General features: G+C 40.6%; 1 protein-coding gene across 1 annotated transcript in view; it reads left to right on the top strand.

Moving 5' to 3' along the window:
* Positions 1-20,800, top strand: part of LOC126162267 (methyl farnesoate epoxidase-like) — a 143,477-nt gene extending 122,677 nt beyond the window's left edge. The window contains exon 9 of the mRNA XM_049918665.1: positions 20,060-20,800. Coding sequence (XP_049774622.1) covers positions 20,060-20,241 — 182 coding nt within the window. The 3' untranslated portion in view covers positions 20,242-20,800. The remainder of the gene's footprint in view (positions 1-20,059) is intronic.
* Positions 20,801-22,512: the final 1,712 nt, after the last annotated feature.

Genomic DNA, 22,512 nt, shown 5'->3' with positions numbered 1-22,512 from the left:
TCATGTAGGTGATCCTCCGTGGTAGCACCTGCGACAATGATATAATCAAGATAGGTAATGCAATGGGGGACAACAGTCATAACCTGTTCTAAAAAAATGTTGAAAGATGGCACCACCAGTGACCCTAAACATTAGCTGTTGATACTGATAGTGGCTGAAAGGCATATTAGCTGCAAGCAACTATTTTGATGCCTCATTCATTGGTCTGGCTTCGGCCAAGTTGATATTTGGAAAGAATTTAACCCCAGCCAACTTTGCATACAACTGATCCAGGCATGGCAGAGGGTACATAACTGTGACTGACTGTGAATAAATAGTGACCTTGAAGTTGCCACAGACCCAAAGCTGACTTGATGGCTTTTTACAACCACCAAGGGTTTAGGCCATTCGCTTGAAGAAATTAGTCTAATCCCAACCAATGTCAAGCAATCAAGCTCCGTCTTAACTTGGTTGTATAAAGCTACTGGCAGTGGCTGTACCCATGAAAAGAAAGGGCAGGTGGAGGGTCTGAGAGTGTTGTGTGCAATGAAATTATTTGCACAACCTAATCCTGGGGGAAACAGATCCAAAAACTAAGTACACAAAGAATCCAATTCATGATAAAGCACTTGATCTGACATCAGATGCACAGCATCCATAAAAGAAAAACCAAAAGCAGCAAAGGATTCTAACACAAAAAGGATTTTGGCACTCACGTCATTAACCACCAAGCACACAATGGAACAGACAACTCATTTGTAAACTGTGTGGGCCATGAGCTGGCTGACAATAGGGATCTGCTGTTTGTTGTAGCTTACCAATCGATGCTCGACTGTGCCAGTGGCAGGGTCTAAGCCTGGTGTATGCCTGTGAGTTGAGCAGGGACATGGAAGCCCCTTGTCAACTTGTAGAATTAATGACTGATCCATCACTTGTGCTTCAATGAAAAGTTTGTTCTAGCCTAGAGGTACAGAAAACACAATGACAAAACAGTGTGAATATTGATATTTATTGGTTCCTGCAATGACTCCTGGGGGAGGCAGAGATTGACATATTGCTGCTATGTGATCTTTTTACATTTATGGCAAGAAGCCCACTTCTTGGGGCAGGCTGCCCACTGATGCTGTACAAAACAACAGAGGCATGAAGGAAGTGGTGTTCACTGTTCCTGCTGCTGGCAAGATGTTTGTCTGAGTCAGCCCAGTTGGTTTGTTTGTACTGTGGTGACAAACTCTTCCCACAGCATGCTAGACTCCATGCACTGGGGCTGCAAGTTCTTAACAACATGGGCCCATGGTGTGGAAGACCTGAAACAACTGTGCAGTATTCCTCCAGTGTGAGGTCCTCAAACTGAAGGGCCTGCTGATGCACCTAAATATCACAGCTCTGACCATTGTGTCCATGAGAAACCCATGGCTCCCTTAGGAGCTCCGCCTACCATCCTAAGGGAGCCATGGGTATAATTAATTTTATTATATCTTGTTAAATTTTGACATCATTAGACACTTTCATTCTATTTAAAGATTGGTTTCTAGTATTTCCTAAAATTTATCCACAGGTCTGATGATGGTTTTGTAAAAAGAACCAAAACCGGTTACCTATATCATTAAAACATAAATGGTGTGATCAAGACTGAACTTTAGTCAAAATATAATAATTAATTGATCCCTGTTTTCCAAAAATGTTTACCAAAATTCTGTGAATATTACATTATATTACATGAGTAATATTCCATGGATCCAAAGGAAGTTAACACTCTGGGATACAGAAAAATATCAGTGATGTATATTTTATTGAAGTGAAACACAAAATAATAATTTAACTATGTTCAGCATTATAGTATTACAGTGCTAATTCTAAGTATACTCTAATATAACTACTTAACTCCGAGTTCCTGTGATGACACACTTCAATTGAATACAAGAGGTTGCCCAACAGAAAACTAATTTCCACTTAAACTCTACTATTTACCCACATGACCTATATTCTGACACATTGTTGTATACATATGTACCCATGAATTGAGCTCATTTTTGTACTTAAGTTAAACTGTCGCACTCTTTGTAGAGACAGACATATGTCACAAGGACCACATGCTGGCAACCATCTCTCTGGAGGAGGAAACAGTGTGCTTTATACAGAGCCACATTAGCATTCTGCATCAGTAGTTGTGAAGATTGTCTTTCCTCACATATAGTCAGTCACCTGTGCCCTCAATGATGCATGACGCTGCTCATACAGGGGATTTAAACATATGTCACTGTAGGTATTGCACAGGACTCTTGACTGCTGCATTCAACATTTAGTTGCCCCATATTACTGCCTTACTTGAATAACCAATAGGATATCACCTCCTTCCTAGATTTTGTAAGTAAAGAAGAGTGTCCTGGATGGACTGAACCAGCTTTTCTGTTGTGTACATGCACTAGACTACTTTAATGCCCACCTTAAGAATTCCCTATTTGTTTGGCATGTGACTCAATTACACCAACAGGTCAAACTGTTAGGCAGCCAAGGTAGCCCTCTTCTGCATTAACTCACTCATAAAAAGAGATATGTAATTGCTGACATAATATTTTCTGAAAAGACAATTTATAAATGAGATCTGGGGCAATCTTCATCTTGTATTGCAGAAAAGTGAAAAATGACTGAGCTTTTCAAGCATCCGGGGTATGAGTTAGGTCTATGTCTGAGCAAGAACTATAATCAATGCCAGAAGTGGATCTTTGATGGCTTTGTGTCGTGTAGGTGATTTACTAAAACTGTCCACATGCTGGGTTAAGCAATCAGATGGAATGACTGGGGATCAGACTTGAACCTATAGATTTGGTGAACCATGAGGCTCACCACTAGATGGACAGTGTTGGTTTACAAGCCTCTGCACAGAGGCTGGCAATGGGACTGTACAGAACTGTTGTGTGTGTAATACCCTCATGATCAGTACTTCAAAGATCTCTAGACATTTGGTCCATGATGATCCATGTAACTGACACTCATAATAGAGCCAAGATAAACCACTTTATAAAAAACTCTTCAAGACATGTGGCTAAGGCAATTTATGACATTCACATTAAAAATTGTGTAACTCATGACGCTTTTGGTTGACTGTAAATGTGCCTCATAATGTGGAAATGTATGCATACAGTTTTGTAAGATTAAGCTAGTGCAGATAAGAAGCAAAACATAATGAAATTGTCCATGGATATGAATTCAGAAAGCCAAAGATGCTGCTGATTGCAATAGCTGTGCTGATCACCATGGTTTAGGGATAGTGGCTTTGAAAACCAATCCAGCAACTAAGAATTATGTAGCATGGGGATGCAGTCTTTCTTATCAAGTTTTAAATCTGTATATCAAAGAAGTAATGAAGAAGTTAAAACAAAAATTCAGAAGTGGGACTAAAACTGAATGTGAAAGGATGTCAATGATTCATGATGACACTGACAGCGTCTGAGAAATGAGCAAGAATTGCTGGACTCACTGAATGGAATGAATATTATACTGAGCACAGAACATGAATTTATGGTAAACCAAAGACATACTGAAGTACTAAGTGAGCAGCAGAAACAAGATTAGTAGTAATCTTAACATGAAAATTGGCAACCATGTAGTACACAAAGTGAAGGAATTCTACCTTGGAAGTACAATAAAATGAAAGATGAAGCAAGAGGATGTAAGAAGCCAGGCTAGCACAGGCAAAGAGCTTTTTGACCAAAAGAAGTATACTAGGATCAGATATAGACCTTAACTTGAAAAAGAAATTTTTGAGAATGTTTACTGAGAATGCTTTGTATGAAAGTGTTTAGTGGACTGTGGGAAAATCAGAAAAAAAAGGAATCAAAATATTTGAACTGTGGTGTTACAGAAAGATGTCAAAAATTAAGAGAATTGATAAGATAAATCAGGAGGACTTCTACAGAATAAGAGAGGAAATGAATACTTGGAACTGTTGGAAACAACTACATTTTTCCTTTGCTGCCACCTTCTACAGTAGTTTGTTGGTTTTTCATGTTTGCTCTGTTTTGTAAGTATATCAATGAATAAATACAGGGTACAGGGTGTTCAAAGAGTCTCAACGCAGTGCCGTATGATTGTTAGCTGCACGTACCGTATGCCACAGTGAATATACCAAAATGAAACTCACTGCACTATCATTGTGCATTTATTGTTTCATTGAAAAATATGGGACCCACAATCTGACGTCTAGAAATCACAATCCAAACTTCTATTTTCACAGAATGAAGTGGTTCCTCATGAATACACAGTGGATTTGCAGTACTCCACAAATGAGAATTTTGTCAGTTCATGTATCCAGACAAATGAAATGACGCCTCATCAATGAAAAATGTTTCATTAAGAATATCCCTTCCGGTTTGTTGAACAAAATTTTTGAACCATTGACAATAATGCAGTTTCTGGCCATGATCAGTATTTATCAGTTCTTGCATGACTGTCACTTTGTATGGGAAAAGTTCTAATTTTTTCCTTACAGCTGTGTGGGCCGTTCCGACACTAACATCGATTTCCTGGCCAAGCTTTCTTACGGACTTGTTTGGATTCATGGACATTTTATCAGAAATATTGAGTAGTTTATCCTCAGACAAAACGCTAGGATGACCACTTCTCAGTGCATCTGTCACTAAACTCATACTTTGAAATTTGTTAATCAAATATCGCACAGTATCGCGATGTGGGAGTGTTGTCTCCAGAAAAACTGAATCAGATGTTTGACGAACAGAAACCATGTATTTACCACCAGCTTTGAACACTTGTTTGACTAAAAGCACATGTTCTTTAATGGTTAGCAGTTTAACACCGACAAAAATGAAACAAACAAACAAAGGAGCTAAACTCAAATGTTCACGTCAACACGTATCGCCACACACCAAGGATACTACTGATGCTGGCTGAGATAAACGAAACAGTGGAATGTTGGGAGAGTCCACTTGAAGGGAAGTAACCCAGGCAGGTGAACAATCACACAGCACATGCGGCTAACAATCATATGGCACTGCGGAGAGACTTTTTGAACACCCCGTAGTATGGCGTATGTGAATTTCATTAATCACAGTCATCATTGCACTGTCTTAGAGTGCTTATCAGAGTCAATATCCAGTAGGTTGTGGACCCCAGAAGAGATCAGTGAAGTTTCAACATTGATAAAGTACCGTTTGTGCAAAAACTGATAAATTAATATTGCATGTATCTGTGTGAAATCAATTGTCATGATTTTTACTTGCAAAGTTATCATATTTTGCATGTGTCCAATGTAGTTCTATCGTATTTTTGTTAATAAACTTTTGAGATTTATTTGTTGAACTACCTGAAGATATTTATGATGGCTTTTGGTGAACAATCAATGTTTAATTTTGAAAATCTGACAGGCATGGCTATCTTCAGCAACTGGAAGTACACAAAGGAAATGTACCTGAAACACAAGGGACTGTGAGAAACAACTGCTGGTGCTGATGAAAATCCAAAGAATGTACAGAAATCATTATCCAAAATATATTTAACTGTAAATTCATCAGCATGAAGCAATTACTGCTACAGAAGCATGGCAAAATTTACTATCAGCATTCAAAGATAAGAGTTTCTCTACTTACTTTGGGCTGCTACAATACTCAATGAATGCACAATTGGCTTCTGGGTTGTATTTGTCAAAATTTATATCACTTTCTCAACAAATTCAGAACACTGGTAAGAAACTGAACGATGATTATATAGCTGTGATCATGCTAAGTGAACTTCCTGAAGATTTCCAGCCCTTGATTATAGAAACTGAGAATTTGGGCTTCAATTTAGTGAGTTAGTGGTTATTATAGAATCAATGAAACACAAATTGGCTTTGACAGATGAGATTATAGATTTGGCACTGGCAGCTCGTAAACAGAACAGTAAACACCAGAAGTTGAAAATCAACTGCAATATATGAAAACCCAAGTTGTTTAAATGTTATAAATATCAGAAAGTTAGTCATAAAGTGGGTGAGTGTAGAACTAAGAAGAAACCAAATTAATCTTCAGATTGTGGTCATACCACGAAAGCTGAAAATGAAAATGCATTAATGGCTCTAACTGCATCTTCACATGGTGGAGGTGGCTGCTATGTAGATACCAGGGGTAAAAGAGACTCATTTAACAATTTCCAATTGGCCACAATTGCAAAAGTTACAGTAGCAAATAACTGCAATCTCAAGGCAAGTGCAGGGGGTAAAATTCATCTTGAAGTTACCTATGATGACAAAAATAAGCAGATAACCATTAACGATGTAGCCTGTGTTCCAGGCCATAGATGTAACTTTCTGTCAGTTAGTCAAATGACAAGTGAATGTATTGTGCACAACCTTTTCCTAAACCATCACACAGAAGAATAGGAGCTCTACTTGGCGTACTACACATTGATCCTTATGGCTCTGTGGAAGGAGCACACTATTTCTTACTTTTACAGACAAAAATGTCAGTTGATTAACTCAGCAAAATAAGTCTCTGATGCTTTCATTGAGTTTAAAGCATGGGTAGAAAATGAAATTGGTTGAAAAATTAAAATAGTTCAAACAGATAATGGAAAAGAATTTGTTAATCAACATATGAAGTCATTCTTAAAGGAGAATGAAATCTAATATGAACCAACAATTCCTTACACACCAGGACAAAATGGAGTTGCAGAATGCCTGAACCAGTTTATCATTGAAAAGGCAAGACTGATGTTGACAGACGCAGGACTATGCAATTATATTTTGGGCTGAACCCATTAACAGTAGTGCTAGTGTTGTCGCAACTGCCGTCAGCTTCACATCTGCTGTGCAGCAAGCTACATTAATTTAAGTCTTAACTGTGCTAATTTAAGTCTTAACTGTGTTTTTCTTACTTGTCACTTCTTTTTCCATGTGTTTTTGCTTTTAGGAAGCTTTAATTTTCGAGTACTAGCAATAGTGTTCCATAGATTTCGTGTTTGTTTTGAATACAGTCCAGAGACAGGTAGTGCTTATTTTCACTGTTTCCAACAAGAAGTGTCTAGTAACCACAGTTTAGTCAGCTATCAGCTGCCTTTAGTGAATTAGCAGTCTAGTTAAAAGTTGTTTAACTCTCCACAGTCAATTGTTGATTTCTTAGGATGGATAGGACCTGTGACTGCTGTGTATGGATGCAGGAGGAGCTGGCCACTGTTCGCGAACGGCTGAACGTGTTGATGGCCGCAGTCAGCCGTCTTCAGGCTGCTGCCTTGGAGTGTAGTGGCAGTGGGGAGTCTGGTGCATTGCATGGTACACCCCAGGTGTTTCGTGTTTCACCCACAGTCCCTACTGTCGAGACATCTTCGTGGGTACCAGGCACGGTTGGGCCACCCTCTCCCCAAGGGGAGTGGCGGGTTCACGGGCGTTCACATCGCACAAAGCGGAGGGTCAATGTGGAGGCAAGCCATGTGGCATCGCCCACTCTGCCTGTGAGTGAACATGTGGCCGCTCCTTCAGCAAGGTCTGAGCAGGCACATGGTGGGGGGGGGGGGTTATTAGTGATTGGGAGCTCCAATGTTAGGCGGGTGATGGAGCCCCTTAGGGAAATAGCGGAAAGGTTGGGAAAGAAGACCAGTGTTCACTCTGTCTGCTTGCTGGGGGGGTCTCATCCGAGATGTGGAGGCGGCCCTGCCGGCGACTATAGAGAGCACTGGGTGCACCCAACTGCAAATTGTTGCTCATGTCGGCACCAATGACTCCTGCCGTCTGGGTTCAGAGGTCATTCTCAGTTCATACAGGCGGTTGGCAGAGCAGGTGAAGGTGGAAAGCCTCGCTCATGGGGTGTATGTAATCTGAGCTAACTATTTGTAGTATTGTTCCCAGAACTGATCGTGGTCCTCTGGTTCGGAGCCAAGTGGAAGGCTTAAACCAGAGGCTCAGACGATTCTGCGGAGATGTAGGGTGCAAATTTCTTGACCTCCGCTATCGGGTGGAGAAATGTAGGGTCCCCCTGAATAGGTCAGGCATGCACTACACGCAGGAAGCGGCTACAAGGGTAGCGTAGTATGTGTGGAGTGCACTTGTGGTTTTTTTAGGTTAGAGAATTCCCTCCCTAGGCCAGACAAGACACCTCCTGAGACGCGACATGGTAGTAGTAGGCAAAACACAACAGGGCATAACAATAGTAATGTGGTAATAGTAAACTGCAGGAGTGTCTACAGAAAGGTCCCAGAACTGCTCTCATTAATAAACAGTCACAATGTCCACATAGTGCTAGGGACAGAAAGCTGAAAGATGTAAACAGTAATGAAATTCTAAACTCAGATTGGAATGTATACCGCAGAGACAGGCTGGACAGTGAAGGGGGAGGAGTGTTTATTATAGTGATAAAAAGTGCAATAGTATCAAAAGAAATTGATGGAGATCTGAAATGTGAAATAATTTGGGTGAAGGTCACAGTTAAAGCAGGCTCAGACATTGTAATTGAATGTCTCTATAGGCCCCCTGGCTCAGCAGCTGTTGTGGCAGAGCAACTGAAGGAAAATTTGGAAAATATTTCAAGTAGATTTCCTGACCATGTTATAGTTCTGGGTGGAGACTAGCAGACTCAAACGTTTATAATGGGTGGCAGGGACAAAGAATCCAGTGAAATTTTTTTAAGTGCTTTATCTGAAAACTACCTGGAGCAGCAGAGAAATGACTCGTGGTGATAACGTATTAGACCTTCTGGTGACAAACAGACCTGAACTATTTGAAACAGTCACCGCAGAACAGGGAATCAGCAATCATAAATCAGTTACTGCATTGATAATTTCAGCCATAAATAGAAATATTAAAAAAGGTCAGAAGATTTTTCTGTTTAGCAAAAGTAGATTTCAGAGTACTTGATGGCTCAACACATATGTTTTGTCTCAAGTACAGATAGTGTTGAGGATCAGTGGACAAAGTTCAAAACCATCGTACAATATGCATTAGATGAGTATGTGCCAAGGAAGATCGTAAGATATGGAAAAGAGCCACCGTGGTACAACCGAGTTAGGAAACTGCTGCAGAAGCAAAGGGAACTTCACAGCAAACATAAACATAGCCAAAGCCTTGCAGATAAACAAAAATTACACGAACCGAAATGTAGTGTGGGGGCTATGTGATAGGCATTCAATGAATTAAAAAGTAAAGTTGTATGTACAGACTTGGCAGAAAATCCTAAGAAATTTTGGTCTTATGTCAAAGCGGTAGGTGGATCAAACAAAATGTCCAGACACACTGTGACCAAAATGATACTGAAACAGAGGATGACAGACTAAAGGCCGAAATACTAAATGTGTTTTTCCAAAGCTGTTTCACAGAGGAAGACTTTACTGTAGTTCCTTCTCTAGACTGTTACACAGATGAAAAATTGGTAGATATCGAAATAGATGACAGAGGGATAGAAAAACAATTAAAATCGCTCAAAAGAGGAAAGGCCGCTGGACCTGCTGGGATACCAGTTCGATTTTACACAGAGTACACAAAGGGACTTGCCCTCCTTCTTGCAGCAGTGTACCGTAGGTCTCTAGAAGAGTGTAGTGTTCAAAGGATTGGAAAAGGGCACAGATCATCCCCATTTTCAAGAAGAGATGTCGAACAGATGTGCAGAACTATAGACCTATATCTCTAACATCTATCAGTTGTAGAATTTTGGAGCACGTATTATGTTCGAGTATAATGACTTTTCTGGAGACTAGAAATTTGCTCTGTAGGAATCAGCATGGGTTTCAAAAAAGACAATCGTGTGAAACCCAGCTCGCACTATTCGTCCACAAGACCCAGAGGGCCTTAGACATGGGTTCCCAGGTAGATGCCGTGTTTCTTGACTTCTGCAAGGCGTTCGATACAGTTCCCCACAGTTGTTTAATGAACAAAGTAAGAGCATATGGACTATCAGACCAATTGTGTGATTGGATTGAAGAGCTCCTAGATAATAGAATGCAGCATGTCATTCTTAATGGAGAGAAGTCTTCCAAAGTAAGAGTGATTCCAGGTGTGCCGCAGGGGAGTGTTGTAGGACCGTTGCTATTCACAATATACATAAATGACCTTGTGGATAACATCGGACGTTCACTGAGGCTTTTTGCGGATGATGCTGTAGTATATCGAGAGGTTGTAACAATGGAAAACTGTACTGAAATGCAGGAGGATCTGCAACGAATTGACGCATGGTGCAGGGAGTGGCAATTGAATCTCAATGTAGACAAGTGTAATGTGCTGCAAATACATAGAAAGAAAGATCCTTTATCATTTAGCTACAATATAGCAGGTCAGCAATGAGAAGCAGTTAATTTCATAAACTATCTGGGAGTAGGCATTAGGAGTGATTTAAAATAGAATGACCATATAAAATTTATCGTCGGTATAGCAGAAGCCAGACTGAGATTCACTGGAAGAATCCTAATGAAATCCAATCCGAAAACAAAGGAAGTAGGTTACAGTACACTTGTTCACCCACTACTTGAATACTGCTAACCGGTGTGGGATCCATACCATATAGGGTTGATAGAAGAGATAGAGAAGATCCAACGGAGAGCAGAGCTCTTCATTACAGGATCATTTAGTAATCGCAAAAGCGTTATGGAGATGACAGATAAACTCCAGTGGAAGACTCTGCAAGAGAGACACTCAGTACCTTGGTATGGGCTTTTGTTGAAGTTTCGAGAACATACCTTCACCAAGGAGTCAAGCAGTATATTGCTCCCTCCTACGTATATCTCGTGAAGAGACCATGAGGATAAAATCAGAGAGATTAAAGCCCACACAGAGGTATACTGACAATCTTTCTTTCTACAAAAAATAAGAGACTGGAATAGAAGGGATAACCGATAGAGGTACTCAAAGTACTTTCTGCCACACACTGACAGGTGGCTTGCGGAGTATGGATGTAGATGTAGATGTTGAACACAGTGATTTATCAGAAGAAATTAGCTCCAACAAAAGTTGTTCAGAATGTTACTCCTGAAGAATTATGGAGGAGCCATTAAATAAATCTGAGTCACTTACGAATCTTTGTGTGTTGAGCATCTGTATGTATACCAAAAATAAACAAATGAAATTAGAAGACAAGTCCAAGGAACCTCCCTTTGTTGGATATTGCACAGATTCTAAAGCATACTCTCTGACTGATTCAAATTCACCAAAGACAATAGTGAAAAATTCAAAATGCAATTACGGAAACGACATCATGAACAGTAATCTGATTGAAGCAATCAGCCAGCAGCAGCACATATCAGCATCAAAGAGACAACAGAACCAACACAATCTGCTGATGTTGATAGAAATGCAGTTTACCTTGAACTGGCACAAAGTGACACAGAACAGACAGTGAATGGCAATGTACAAGGGACATTCAATAATTAATGCAACACACTTTTTCTGAGAGCAGGTTGGTTTCAGTCAGGATTCCAGTACACCATATTATTCTCCACTCTTTTAGCTACAGAACCCTGTTTCTCAACATAATCTCCATTCAGTGTGATGGCCTTGCACCACCTTATGGGGAGGGTCTGTATGCCCACATGGTGCCACCCTACTGGTTGATGTCAGAGCCAACATTTTGCTGCATCCAGAACCTCCCCGTCATCATCATTGATCATCTTGAATGAGAGTTCCATACGGTCCTACAATGCAGGAGTCACAGCTGTGTGTGGCTGGTCGGCACGTGGAAGATCAGACGGGTTTGCACGACCTTGTTGCAATGACGACAGACGACTTGCCCAACAATTCATATTCTTTTGTTCACTGCTAGGTCTCCATAGGCATTCTGCAAACACCTATGAATATCTGTGCTGCTCTGGTTTTCCACCCACAGAAACTCAATGACAGCTCTCTGCTTGGAATGCACCTCTGTTACAGGTGCCATTTGAAGGCTACATACAGCCTAATACTTATTGAAGCTTCACAAAACTACATGTGATGAAGCAGGAATATTCCACAATGTCCCACAACAAATTCTGCATTTTTCAACCAAAACTGGCTGATAAAAAATGTGTTGTATTACTTACTGAATGTCCCTCATAGACATGGACACTGATCAGCCAGATACATAAGCTGTTCATTAAGAAATACAGTCAGAAATTAATAAGACATCATGTTCAGGAAAGCCAAACACCAAGCATTATAATATGATTATGCTTGTTTTACCAGTAATTCTGGGCCAAAATTTGTATAAAGAAGGAATGTGTCATGGGAATTATGAAAAATGGAAGGAAGCCTTAAATGACGAGCATAATTCATTATTTGAAATGTGACTTGGTCTTTGACTGATTTACAATGAGGCATATAGATGATCAGTTCAAAGAGAGTATTCAAAGTCAAAGAAATGTCATGTGGTGAAGTGTCACAAGGCTTGTTTTGTCACAAAATGTTATTCACAGATGACAGGAGAGTACTCTGATTAAACATTCTCATCTGTTATTGATCATTCTTCACATCAGAACCTTTTAGCCTTAACAGTTGAATTTGATCTCGATGCTGAACAAGTTTATGATTAGCCTCTATTCTTATAGATACGTTAACCTTGATGAAGAAATTTACATTCATCAACCTGAAGGCTACATGATGAAGGGGGAGGAGATGAAGCTGTGTAAGATGAAGAAAGCATTTTATGGTCTAAAACAGGCATCATTCCTTTGGTATCGGAAGTTGGATGTAACATTATGTAAAATCAACCATAAATCAGAATATGATCCCTGCATTTACTACAGAATTAAGAAGCAAAATAAACTCATTCTAGCCCCATATACAGACAACTTGATTTAGCTCCTCAAATAGAAATAATAGCAGGAAGAAAGAACTCAAGAAAGAATTACCACTAGCGTCACATATGGAATGTTTGGGCTATGGAAAGCTTCTGGCTAGAGAGGCGCTAGTAGTATGTGAAAGGAGGGTGCGTGATAGTGAATGAAACTTTATCATGTTTAACTTGTTTAAATTAAAATTATTACATAAAAACTGTAGTGACCCATGTCAGATTCCACACCCATGATCTGGGCACGCAGCTGTACAGTGCGTCACAGAAATCACAAGATGCCAGCATCGGCAGAGGCCACCACTTTCAGATGTGCGCTGGCTGACAGTTTATAGAGTCGGGCCTGGCCAGCCTTACTCTCAGCCAGATGTTTACTTCAGCCAGTGTGGGGCCACCACTCCACAGCCAGTGTTTGTTTTTTTACCAACATTCTTGAGGTAATAAAGTGTTGTGTTCAAGGTAATAAAGTATAGTGTTCATTATTATCTGTGTGTTCTTGTAGTTAGAACAAAAATCAGATTATATTTAACTGTGTACATATTTAAAATTAATGAAATGTCAACAAATAATAAGTTACCATCTAAAAAGAGTCATTGTGGTAAACACAAATTATGTAGAATTGTGCATATTGCAAATAGAAACAACAGCAAAAAGAACCAGTTTGAGACCCCTATTTCCACATGGTTTTTGAGATGTATTTGAAAGTTACAAATGTTTTACCATCTTATTGTCTTCTCCCCCCCACCCCCCACCACACCACCACTACCATGTCCCTCCATCCACCTCCTTCCTTCCTTCTCTCTACCCCCATTCCTCTCCCCTTTCCATACCTCCATCGACCTCCCACACCTCAATCTGGTTCTTTTTGCTATTTTTCTATTTGCACTATTCAGTTTTACATAATTTGTTTTTACCAGAATGATCTTTTTCAGGTAGTGGCTTACTATTTGTTGCCATTTCATCAATTTTAAATACATACACAGCTAAATGTTATCTGGTTTTTAATGTACAATTTTAATTTTAACATTTTAAACAAGTTTAGCAAGATAAGTTTCATTTGTATTACGCACCGTCCTTGCACATACTACTACTGTCCCCTCTTGCCAGAAGCTTTCTTCTGCCCACCTGTTCTGTACATGATGCTAGTACACTAGCTGTACATTGGTGAGGAAATACCATATGACAATAACCATGTTGTGCAAGTTTTAATTATTACAGTAGTGGCACTACTGTTTGGGATAGGGAAAGTCAGTTTTGGTGTTATATTACTAAGTGTGCAAGTTACAGCCAGGCACAGGCATGTTTACCATGAGTTATGCTTGCCAGCAGCTGCAAAGTAAAATAGAGGCCACAGGGGCGTGGAACCGCCGGAAAAAGTACACGCAACAGTTTGCATGGTGCAAGTCACAGGCAGAAGGGGCCTATTGGCCAACCTCTGTTAAGAGTACATAACACAGACCAGTGGGTTTACCAAAACAGAGGTGCACAGCCACATATAAATAGGTGCTGGTTCACTAACAAAGCATTCAAGAGTGGCAGCTCTCCTGGACAGCGGGGAGTGTCACACCACCGGCTACACACAGCAGCAGATGGGGCGCCAGTGTTCCAGTCCACAGTGGGTTGGTGGTTTGACCCTCTGAGGCCGATGCAGGGTCCGTGGCCAGCTAGCGGTGGGCCACTCCATGGCTCGCTACTGTGAGCAGTCGTCTTGACTCCCAAAACGCACCAGAGACATCCAGGGCGAGGGCTGCAGATAGAGCTGCCGGATCGCAGGCGCTTGTTGTCTCCGTGACCCAAGCCACGCCGGCGGGCATGCATGGTGTTGGCCACCTTGCAGTTGTCAGTGGGTGGTGCTGAGGCAGTGCAGGATGAAGGTTGCTGAGTCGGCTGCTGGTGCAGCCCTGACGTCGCCACAACTCCTCACCCGTACAAGGCCGACACACCATAGGGCGTTGCACGGGTCGCTGAGGCAGCCATTCCACACCAAACCGTTTCGCAGACAGCAAAGTGATGTCCTCAGCATTGCAGGACCGGTGACGCAGACTGAGAGGAATGGGGGCACTGTAGCTGGAAATAATAAATCACTTGGAAAGCTCGGACGAGTCTTAATAAGTTGCCTTCTACCTCCTCCCACTACATTTGGTGTTTGCTATTACATTCAGAGTCAGAAGTTGCCACTACATCACAGAGGTGAAATTTCATACCTGAGTGATGCCTCTGGGCTATATTTTAAGCACCTCTGGCACAACATGTGATTCACTAAGTCTGAATAACTTTTGTGTTCATAATGAGATACATTGTACCTGTATGTGCGTGCGTGCGTGTGTGTGTGTGTGTGTGTGTGTGTGTGTGTGTGTGTGTATTTCATGTTTTCACTGTTACCTTGTTTAGGTGGTCAGTATTTCCTTCTGAATAAGACATTTTTATAAACGTTGAAACCCTGGTAAAGGCCTTTTAACTCAGCTTATGGTGGTACAGTGTGCCATCTTGAAGTGTCACCTGAGCCAGGTCCCACCACAGAAGATTGGAAATGACCATGGGAAATGAATGCTGGTGGCCCCTCGTGAAGACAAGGATCCATGCAGTATCTTGCAGAGAGAAACAATGGTGGCTGGACTGTCAAGAGGAGGCTTGGGAGCTGGTGGAATGTATGAGAGATAACTGTGACTGATGTGGTTGGCCATAGAGTTTGCTGATGGGGTTGACCTGACCTGTGGAGTGGAATGATAAGAAGTCAGAAGAGCATAAGGGCCGCATCCAAACAAGGATGGTGGTGGAGCTTGGACAGCTCAGATTTAAAGGAAAAGATTAAGCATTCAGCTAGATCATCACAGTCAGGGTGGAAGGGCTCAGTACGCTTCAGAATAGGGCCATCTGCTTCACAGGAAGCGGAGAATCCTATGTAAACAAACTGAGGCTCACTACTTGTGACAATAGTTTCTGAAAACCCATCAAATGATACAATAAGGGACAGAATTTGAATGGTCTGCTCAAAAAGACATCAGCATACTGCAGGTACTACTGTCAGCCATGTGGCCCACAGAGTAGAAAAGACCCACAGCCATTGACCTCTGGCAGCACTCAGGTTGCCACATGGTGGCCAGAACAAGGAAGGCCATCCTTTGTCTGCCATCTGAAGAGCTGGCCTGTGAAATCCATGCTTGCATAACTTGTCTGTGTTATTGGTTGCTGGCTGAGCAGGTGAAAAGCCTTGGCACAGCAGTTGTCACATATGAGTGCAACTTTCTGTCCTGGTTGCAATGCTGAAACCATAAATTCTGGTGTATCATCAATTGGTTCTAATATTTTGGCAACAAATGACATGAAATTACATTGCAACCTTTACACTTGAAATGCTCTCAAATAAGTTGGAGTAAACTGGTGAATTTATTTTTTTCCTGCAACTCTTGAAGCCAAATAAAACCTTTCTTCCAAGAGGTTCTGGCTGATTCTATTTGAGACTTACCAACAAAAATGAGTTCAATGTTTCATAAATATTCACAATTTTTATGCTGCACATGGGACACACTGGAAAATAGAACAGCCATAAATAAATATAATTAGCCACCTAAGAAAATAATTAATGGTTCATGCATTTTTGCGTAGCTTGTAATTAAAAACTTTCCTCCTCAATATTCCTGCCAACATTCAAAAATTTCTTTGATTTCTTTGCAAACTGTATAGATCATATTCGCCAAGCTATAGTCCTGAAAATTCCTGTTTCTGGGCGAAATTGCTAGCAAAGCAGTAAAATGTAGAACTTTAGTGTTGATTAGATGTGAGAGGACTAAGTTTGGTAAAAATAATTTTTTTTTATCTTTATGTCCATATCTCTCTGGAATGACTGAACAGTAGTTTGCACAAGAAACTTGAGTGCATAACTGTAGTCTTTCGAGGAAAATAAAAAAAAAATATTTGTACAAATTTGATATTTTATGCAAAAAAAGATTCTGTTTCAAATGGTAGTTAACACAAGTATGGATCAGGTATCATTTCTTAGGCAGAACATTTGTTTATAGGCAATCTCACCTTGTCTACCTCAAAACCTATGAACACAGTCATGATAAAACTTACAGGCTTCACTCCCTTTGTCAGAAAAGTTCCAGGACAGATTCTTTTAAGAAAAGAAAATTGTTCTTACCAAGTAATGATCCTAGCTCCTATCAAAGAAGCCCCCTTGGCTATTTATATATAATTGCCAATGTTTCTGGAGGTCTTGGAAGCAAATAGGCAGATTTTCAACTGTGATGCTTGTAAGCTTATTTGTCACAGCACGTTGGATGTCTTTCATTCACAGAAAGAAGAAAACATCACAATGTGAAGGGTCAGGTGAAGGTACAGGGTGTAGGATGGCAATAACAGAACTTCAGGCCCTATATTTGATAACAGATAAAGTAGTATGGGGTCTTGCATTGTCAAGCAGTAAGAACCAGGATTGAGAAGGCCACAGAACAGGATGGCAACATCGAACTGCTTGCTGCAAATATTTCAAGACTTAGATGTACAGAGTTTGGTTCACTGTTTGACCCGAGGAACATACTAATGGTGAACTTCACTATCAAAGAATGTGATCAACATTGTCATTGTTCTCAAAGGTTGTTGTTTGACTTTTTTTGAGGCTGGTGAAGCAGGACTCCAACATACAACACTCTGATGCTGTGGTGTGTGTGTGTGTGTGTGTGTGTGTGTGTGTGTGTGTGTGTGTGTGTGTGTGTCATACTGGCAGCACCAACTTTACTTTCATACTCAGCAATAAATCTTTGACAGAAGTATGGGATCACATCGAGCTCCATCTACTAGTTCAGGTGAAATGCTTTGTCTTTCCTCTTTCTGTTAGTGTTTGAGGAACAAGTTTTGCATTAAGTTACTGTTTCACTAAATCTTCACATAAAATCTTATGACTCACATCACAATTCAAATTAAGTTCTTCTGATATTGTACACACAGCTACACAACAGTCTTCATGCAATAACTGCCTTACACGCTTCATGTTTGCATCGGTATGTGCTGTAGACAGGTGACCAGCTCTAGAATTGTCTTTCACTGAATCTCTGCCTTCACAAAACCTTTTGCACCATTCAAAACATTACTTCTTGAAAGTGCCTCGCCTTTATATGCTTGCTTAATCATTATCCACGTTTCACCAGGGGTTTTTTCAAGCTTAATGCAGAACTTAAAGCTCACACTTTGCTCTCAATCAGTATCCATTGCAACACCATAACTAATGCACCAAGAACCCCAACAGTGTGTTGCTAAACACAGCCCTGCCACCTAATGAGTCTGCGAGGGAACATGTTCGAGGTCATTTCACGGATGCACTCATACCAGGTAACATAAAATCAATATTTGTTCCTTTTAAGTATTGTAAACTCAGAAATAAAAAAACTGCCCTGGAACTTTTCTGACAAAGGGTACATAAAAAAGCTACTACAAAATAAGATGAACTACATAAAAGAGATCAAGTTACTTCAGTTTGAGAGAAATTTTGCTGTGTCAAAATTTATTGACAAGTTTGAATGCCATTTATGACAAAAATAGAGAGCCAAATGACATAAAACTTACAGAATGTGCATAATAAAAATAGTCCAACTATCTTGGGACATTCTGCAGCATTACCACAATTAGCCAATGAATCATAGCACTTCAAACATGGCTAAATTTTTTGAAATGCTGCCATGACAACTACACAGCCTTCACTTAAGAGGCCTGTGCCCACAGAGTATTAAAATTTGGGAGCTACAAATCTGTAAATCCTCCATTAGTTGTTTAGAAAACCTGTGCACCAGATTTGTCAAAATCGAAGATTGTGAAGTGGGGATCCATACGCCACTTGACAAGGAATCATTCTGTTTACTAACAAGGGAACCTCCCCATCACACCCCCCCTCAGATTTAGTTATAAGTTGGCACAGTGGATAGGCCTTGAAAACCTGAACACAGATCACTCGAGAAAACAGGAAGAAGTTGTGTGTAACTATGAAAAAAATAAGCAAAATGTACAAACTGAGTGGTCCATGTGCAAGATTGGCAACATCAAGGATAGTGATAGCTCTGGAGCACCATGGTCCCGTGGTTAGCGTGAGCAGCTGTGGAACGAGAGGTCCTTGGTTCAAGTCTTCCCTCGAGTGAGCAGTTTAATTTTTTATTTTCAGACAATTATTTTGCGAAGCTGCACAGGTACACAGAGCAGTATTGTTTACATGATCGTGAGTCAATTATCAAAGCTCAGGCACTCACACATAATCAACTTTGCTCTCCAAAATTCCAGGACATGTTCAGATTTGCTTGGACATATGCAGGATTTGACGGTCTACACACGGAAAAATTTGAAAACGTTAAAAACATATGTTTTGACAGAGCACAGGAAAAACTGTGTGGCTGTGAAACAGTTGCATTCATTTGTTGCAGTTTATGTGACAAACTCTTACGTTTTCATCACTTTTTTGGAAGTGATTATCACATCCACAAGAAAGCCTAAATTGGGCACGATAGAAGAATCTTTTTACCCATTCACCAAGTGTACAAGTTAGGTGGGTCAACAACACATTCCTGTCATGTGACGCACATGCCATCACCAGTTTTGTATAGAATATATCAGACGTGTTTACCTGTGGAGCAATTGGTTGACCTATGACCTTGCGATCAAATGTTTTCGGTTCCCATTGGAGAGGCACGTCCTTTCGTCTACTAATTGCACGGTATGGTTATGCGGTGCGGTCGCAAAACACACACACTAAACTTATTACAGTGAACAGAGATGTCAATGAATGAACGGATAGATCATAACTTTGCAAAAATTAAAAAAGTAAACTTTTCACTCAAGGGAAGACTTGAACCAAGGACCTCTCATTCCGCAGATGCTCATGCTAAACACGGGACTGTGGCGCTCCTGAGCTCAGATTATCCTTGATGTTGCCTATCTTGCACATGGACTACTCAGTTTGTATATTTTGCTTATTTTTTTCATAGTTCCACACAACTTCTTCCTGTTTTGTTGATTGATCTGTGTTCAGTTTTTCAAGGCCTATCCACTGAGCCAACTTATAACTAAATCTGAGGGGTGTGTGATGGGGAGGTTCCCTTGTAAGATGTCATGTAAATTTGCTTCAAGCCCAAGGTTATGAAGTACTATGACAAAACTGTACCAATGTTGGATATGGCACAGACTGGGGAAAGTTGACTAAATTTATTGACAGTAATCCTATTTTAGAGCATATTCAATTTTTGTAATATCTAACATTCTATCAAATAGCTTAGTGATAAAGTGATTGACAATTTTGTTTGCACCATGATGTGCATCTGGAATGAAGTATTTTTTAATTTATTGTAATCTTTATCATTCTACAGGTAGACGCAGGTGTCTGGGAGAAGGTCTTGCGAGGAGCACTATGTTTCTGTTTTTCTCAACAGTGTTACATAGCTTCAGCATCAGTGTGCCAGCAGCCCATCCTGTCCCTTCACTTGATGGTTATGATGGTGTCACTCTGTCACCTAAGCCTTTCTATGCAACCCTCACACCAAGATTATAGCACAACTGATTTGATTGATCTTGATTTTACATGTTTATTCCATAATGTTTAGTATGTGTACAGGAAATTTAGACTTGCTTGTTTTGATATATTCATGAGATGATATTTAAAATTCATTTCCAGTATTAGAATAATGTTTATCAGTTGAAAGTGGTGGAATTTACACTCATTTATATAATACTAATCACACACACACAAGAGGGATGGGGGTGGCAACTGAATAGCATTAATTACTGTTTTTCTTGTGCGGTATGGGACAAGTGGGCCTATATTTTCATTCTTTTTATGTTTTTATGCTTCATTTTATTCTTAAGTAGCTATCCTATATTGCATAATGAAAAGACAGTATTCCCTAACACTTGTCACTTCATAGTGCAGCATGTGTGTCTAAGTTTATATACATGGGAAGAATTTAAATAATTACTCATATTATGAACAAAGACATTTTACTAGGTGTATTACAACATACTGTGCTAGCTAAGACTTGAAATGTCATATCTGAATTATTCAGATAAATTATAAAGCTGGTAAGAAAGGTGTATATCTAATTTTATTTAATAATCTGCTCATGTGCTGTCTCTAATTTTATTTAATTACCTGCTTGTATGCCATATTTAATTTTATTTAACTACCTGCTTGAATGCTGTATACCACTTGGATTAACAGGCACCTCATTTCAGATTTTTGTATTAGAATATAGAATTCCATTCTCAATTTTAGACAAACACAAACTCTTTGTTGAAAATCTTCTGTTATATATTCGACAATAGTATGAAAAGAATAATTTCTACTTACCATATAGCAGAGAAGCTGAGTCACAGATAGACATAACAAAAAGACTGTCAAACAACTAAGCTTTTGGCCAAAAAGGCCTTCATCAGGATCAGACAACCCCCCCCCCCCACACACACACACACAAATGTAGTCCACACACTCGTCCACAGGTCAGAACACGAGAAATGGCACATGGAAAAGCAAACTGCATCGAGGGTGTAAGAAGGAGACTGGGAAAGAGAGGGGGAGGGATAGCAGGGTAGGGGAGAGGGTAGGGCAGCTAGGTGCAGTTGGGAGGTTACACAGTGGGCAGGAGGAGGATCAGAAAAAAACAGAAAGAAGTAGAAAGACTGTGGGTGTGTTGACAAAATAGAGGGTGGTGTATTGCTGGAATGGGAACAGGGAAGGGGGTATGTGGATAAAGGACAATGTCTAACAAAGGTTGAGACCAGAAGGGTTATGGGAGCCTGGGATATATTGCAAGGAGAATTCCCACCTGCGCAGTTCAGAAAAGCTGGGGTTAGTGGAAAGGATCCAGATGGCACAGGCTGTGAAGCAATTAATGAAATGAAGAACATTGTGTTGGGCAGCATGGTCCAGCAGTTTCTTGGCTACAGTTTGTCAGTGGCCATTCAAGTTTGTTGGTTGTCCTGCTCATGTAGAATGCAGTGTGGTGGTTGCAACTTAGCTTGTAGATCACGTGACTGGTTTCACAGGTAGCCCTGCCTTTGATGGGATAGGTGATGTTTGCGACTGGACTGCAGTAGGTGGTGATGGGAGGATGTATGGTATGGATCTCATATGTAGGTCTATTATAGGGATGTAAGCCATGAGGGAAGGGGTTAGGAGCAGAGGTTGTGTAGGGAAGGACATGAATGCTGTGTAGGTTCAGTGGGCAGCAGAATACCATTGTGGGAGGGGTGGGAAGGATTGTGGGTAGGATATTCCTCATTTCAAGGCACAACAAGAGGGAGACAAAAGATAGAAAGATAGTTCGACTACCTCTCATCATGCTGTGAAATGAGGAATGTCCTACCCACAATCCTACCCAACCCTCCTGCGGTAGTATTCAGCCACCCACAGAACCTACACAGCATCCTCATCCATCCAAAACAATCATTGCTCCCCACCCCATGCCTCATGACTCATATCCCTGTAATAGATCTAGATGCGAGACCTGTCCCACACATCCACCCATCATCAACTACTCCATTCCCGTCGCAAACACCACCTATCCCATCAAAGTTACGGCTATTTGTGAAACCAGTCATGTGATCTACAAGCTGAGCTGCAACCATTGTGCTGCATTCTACATAGGCATGATAACCAACAAGCTGTCTGTCAGCATGAATGGCCACCGACAAACTGTGGCCAAGAAACTGCTGGACCACCCAGTTGTTGAGCACTCAGCCCAATATGACTTCCTTCATTTCAGTGACTGCTTCACAGCCTGTGCCATCTGGATCCTTCTCATCAACACCAGCTTTCCTGAGCTGC

The sequence above is a fragment of the Schistocerca cancellata genome, chromosome 1 (genome assembly GCF_023864275.1).
Source record: "Schistocerca cancellata isolate TAMUIC-IGC-003103 chromosome 1, iqSchCanc2.1, whole genome shotgun sequence".
NCBI lineage: Eukaryota > Metazoa > Arthropoda > Insecta > Orthoptera > Acrididae > Schistocerca > Schistocerca cancellata.
The sequence above is the reverse complement of the archived record's forward strand: the minus strand, read 5'-3'. Positions and strand labels throughout refer to the sequence as shown.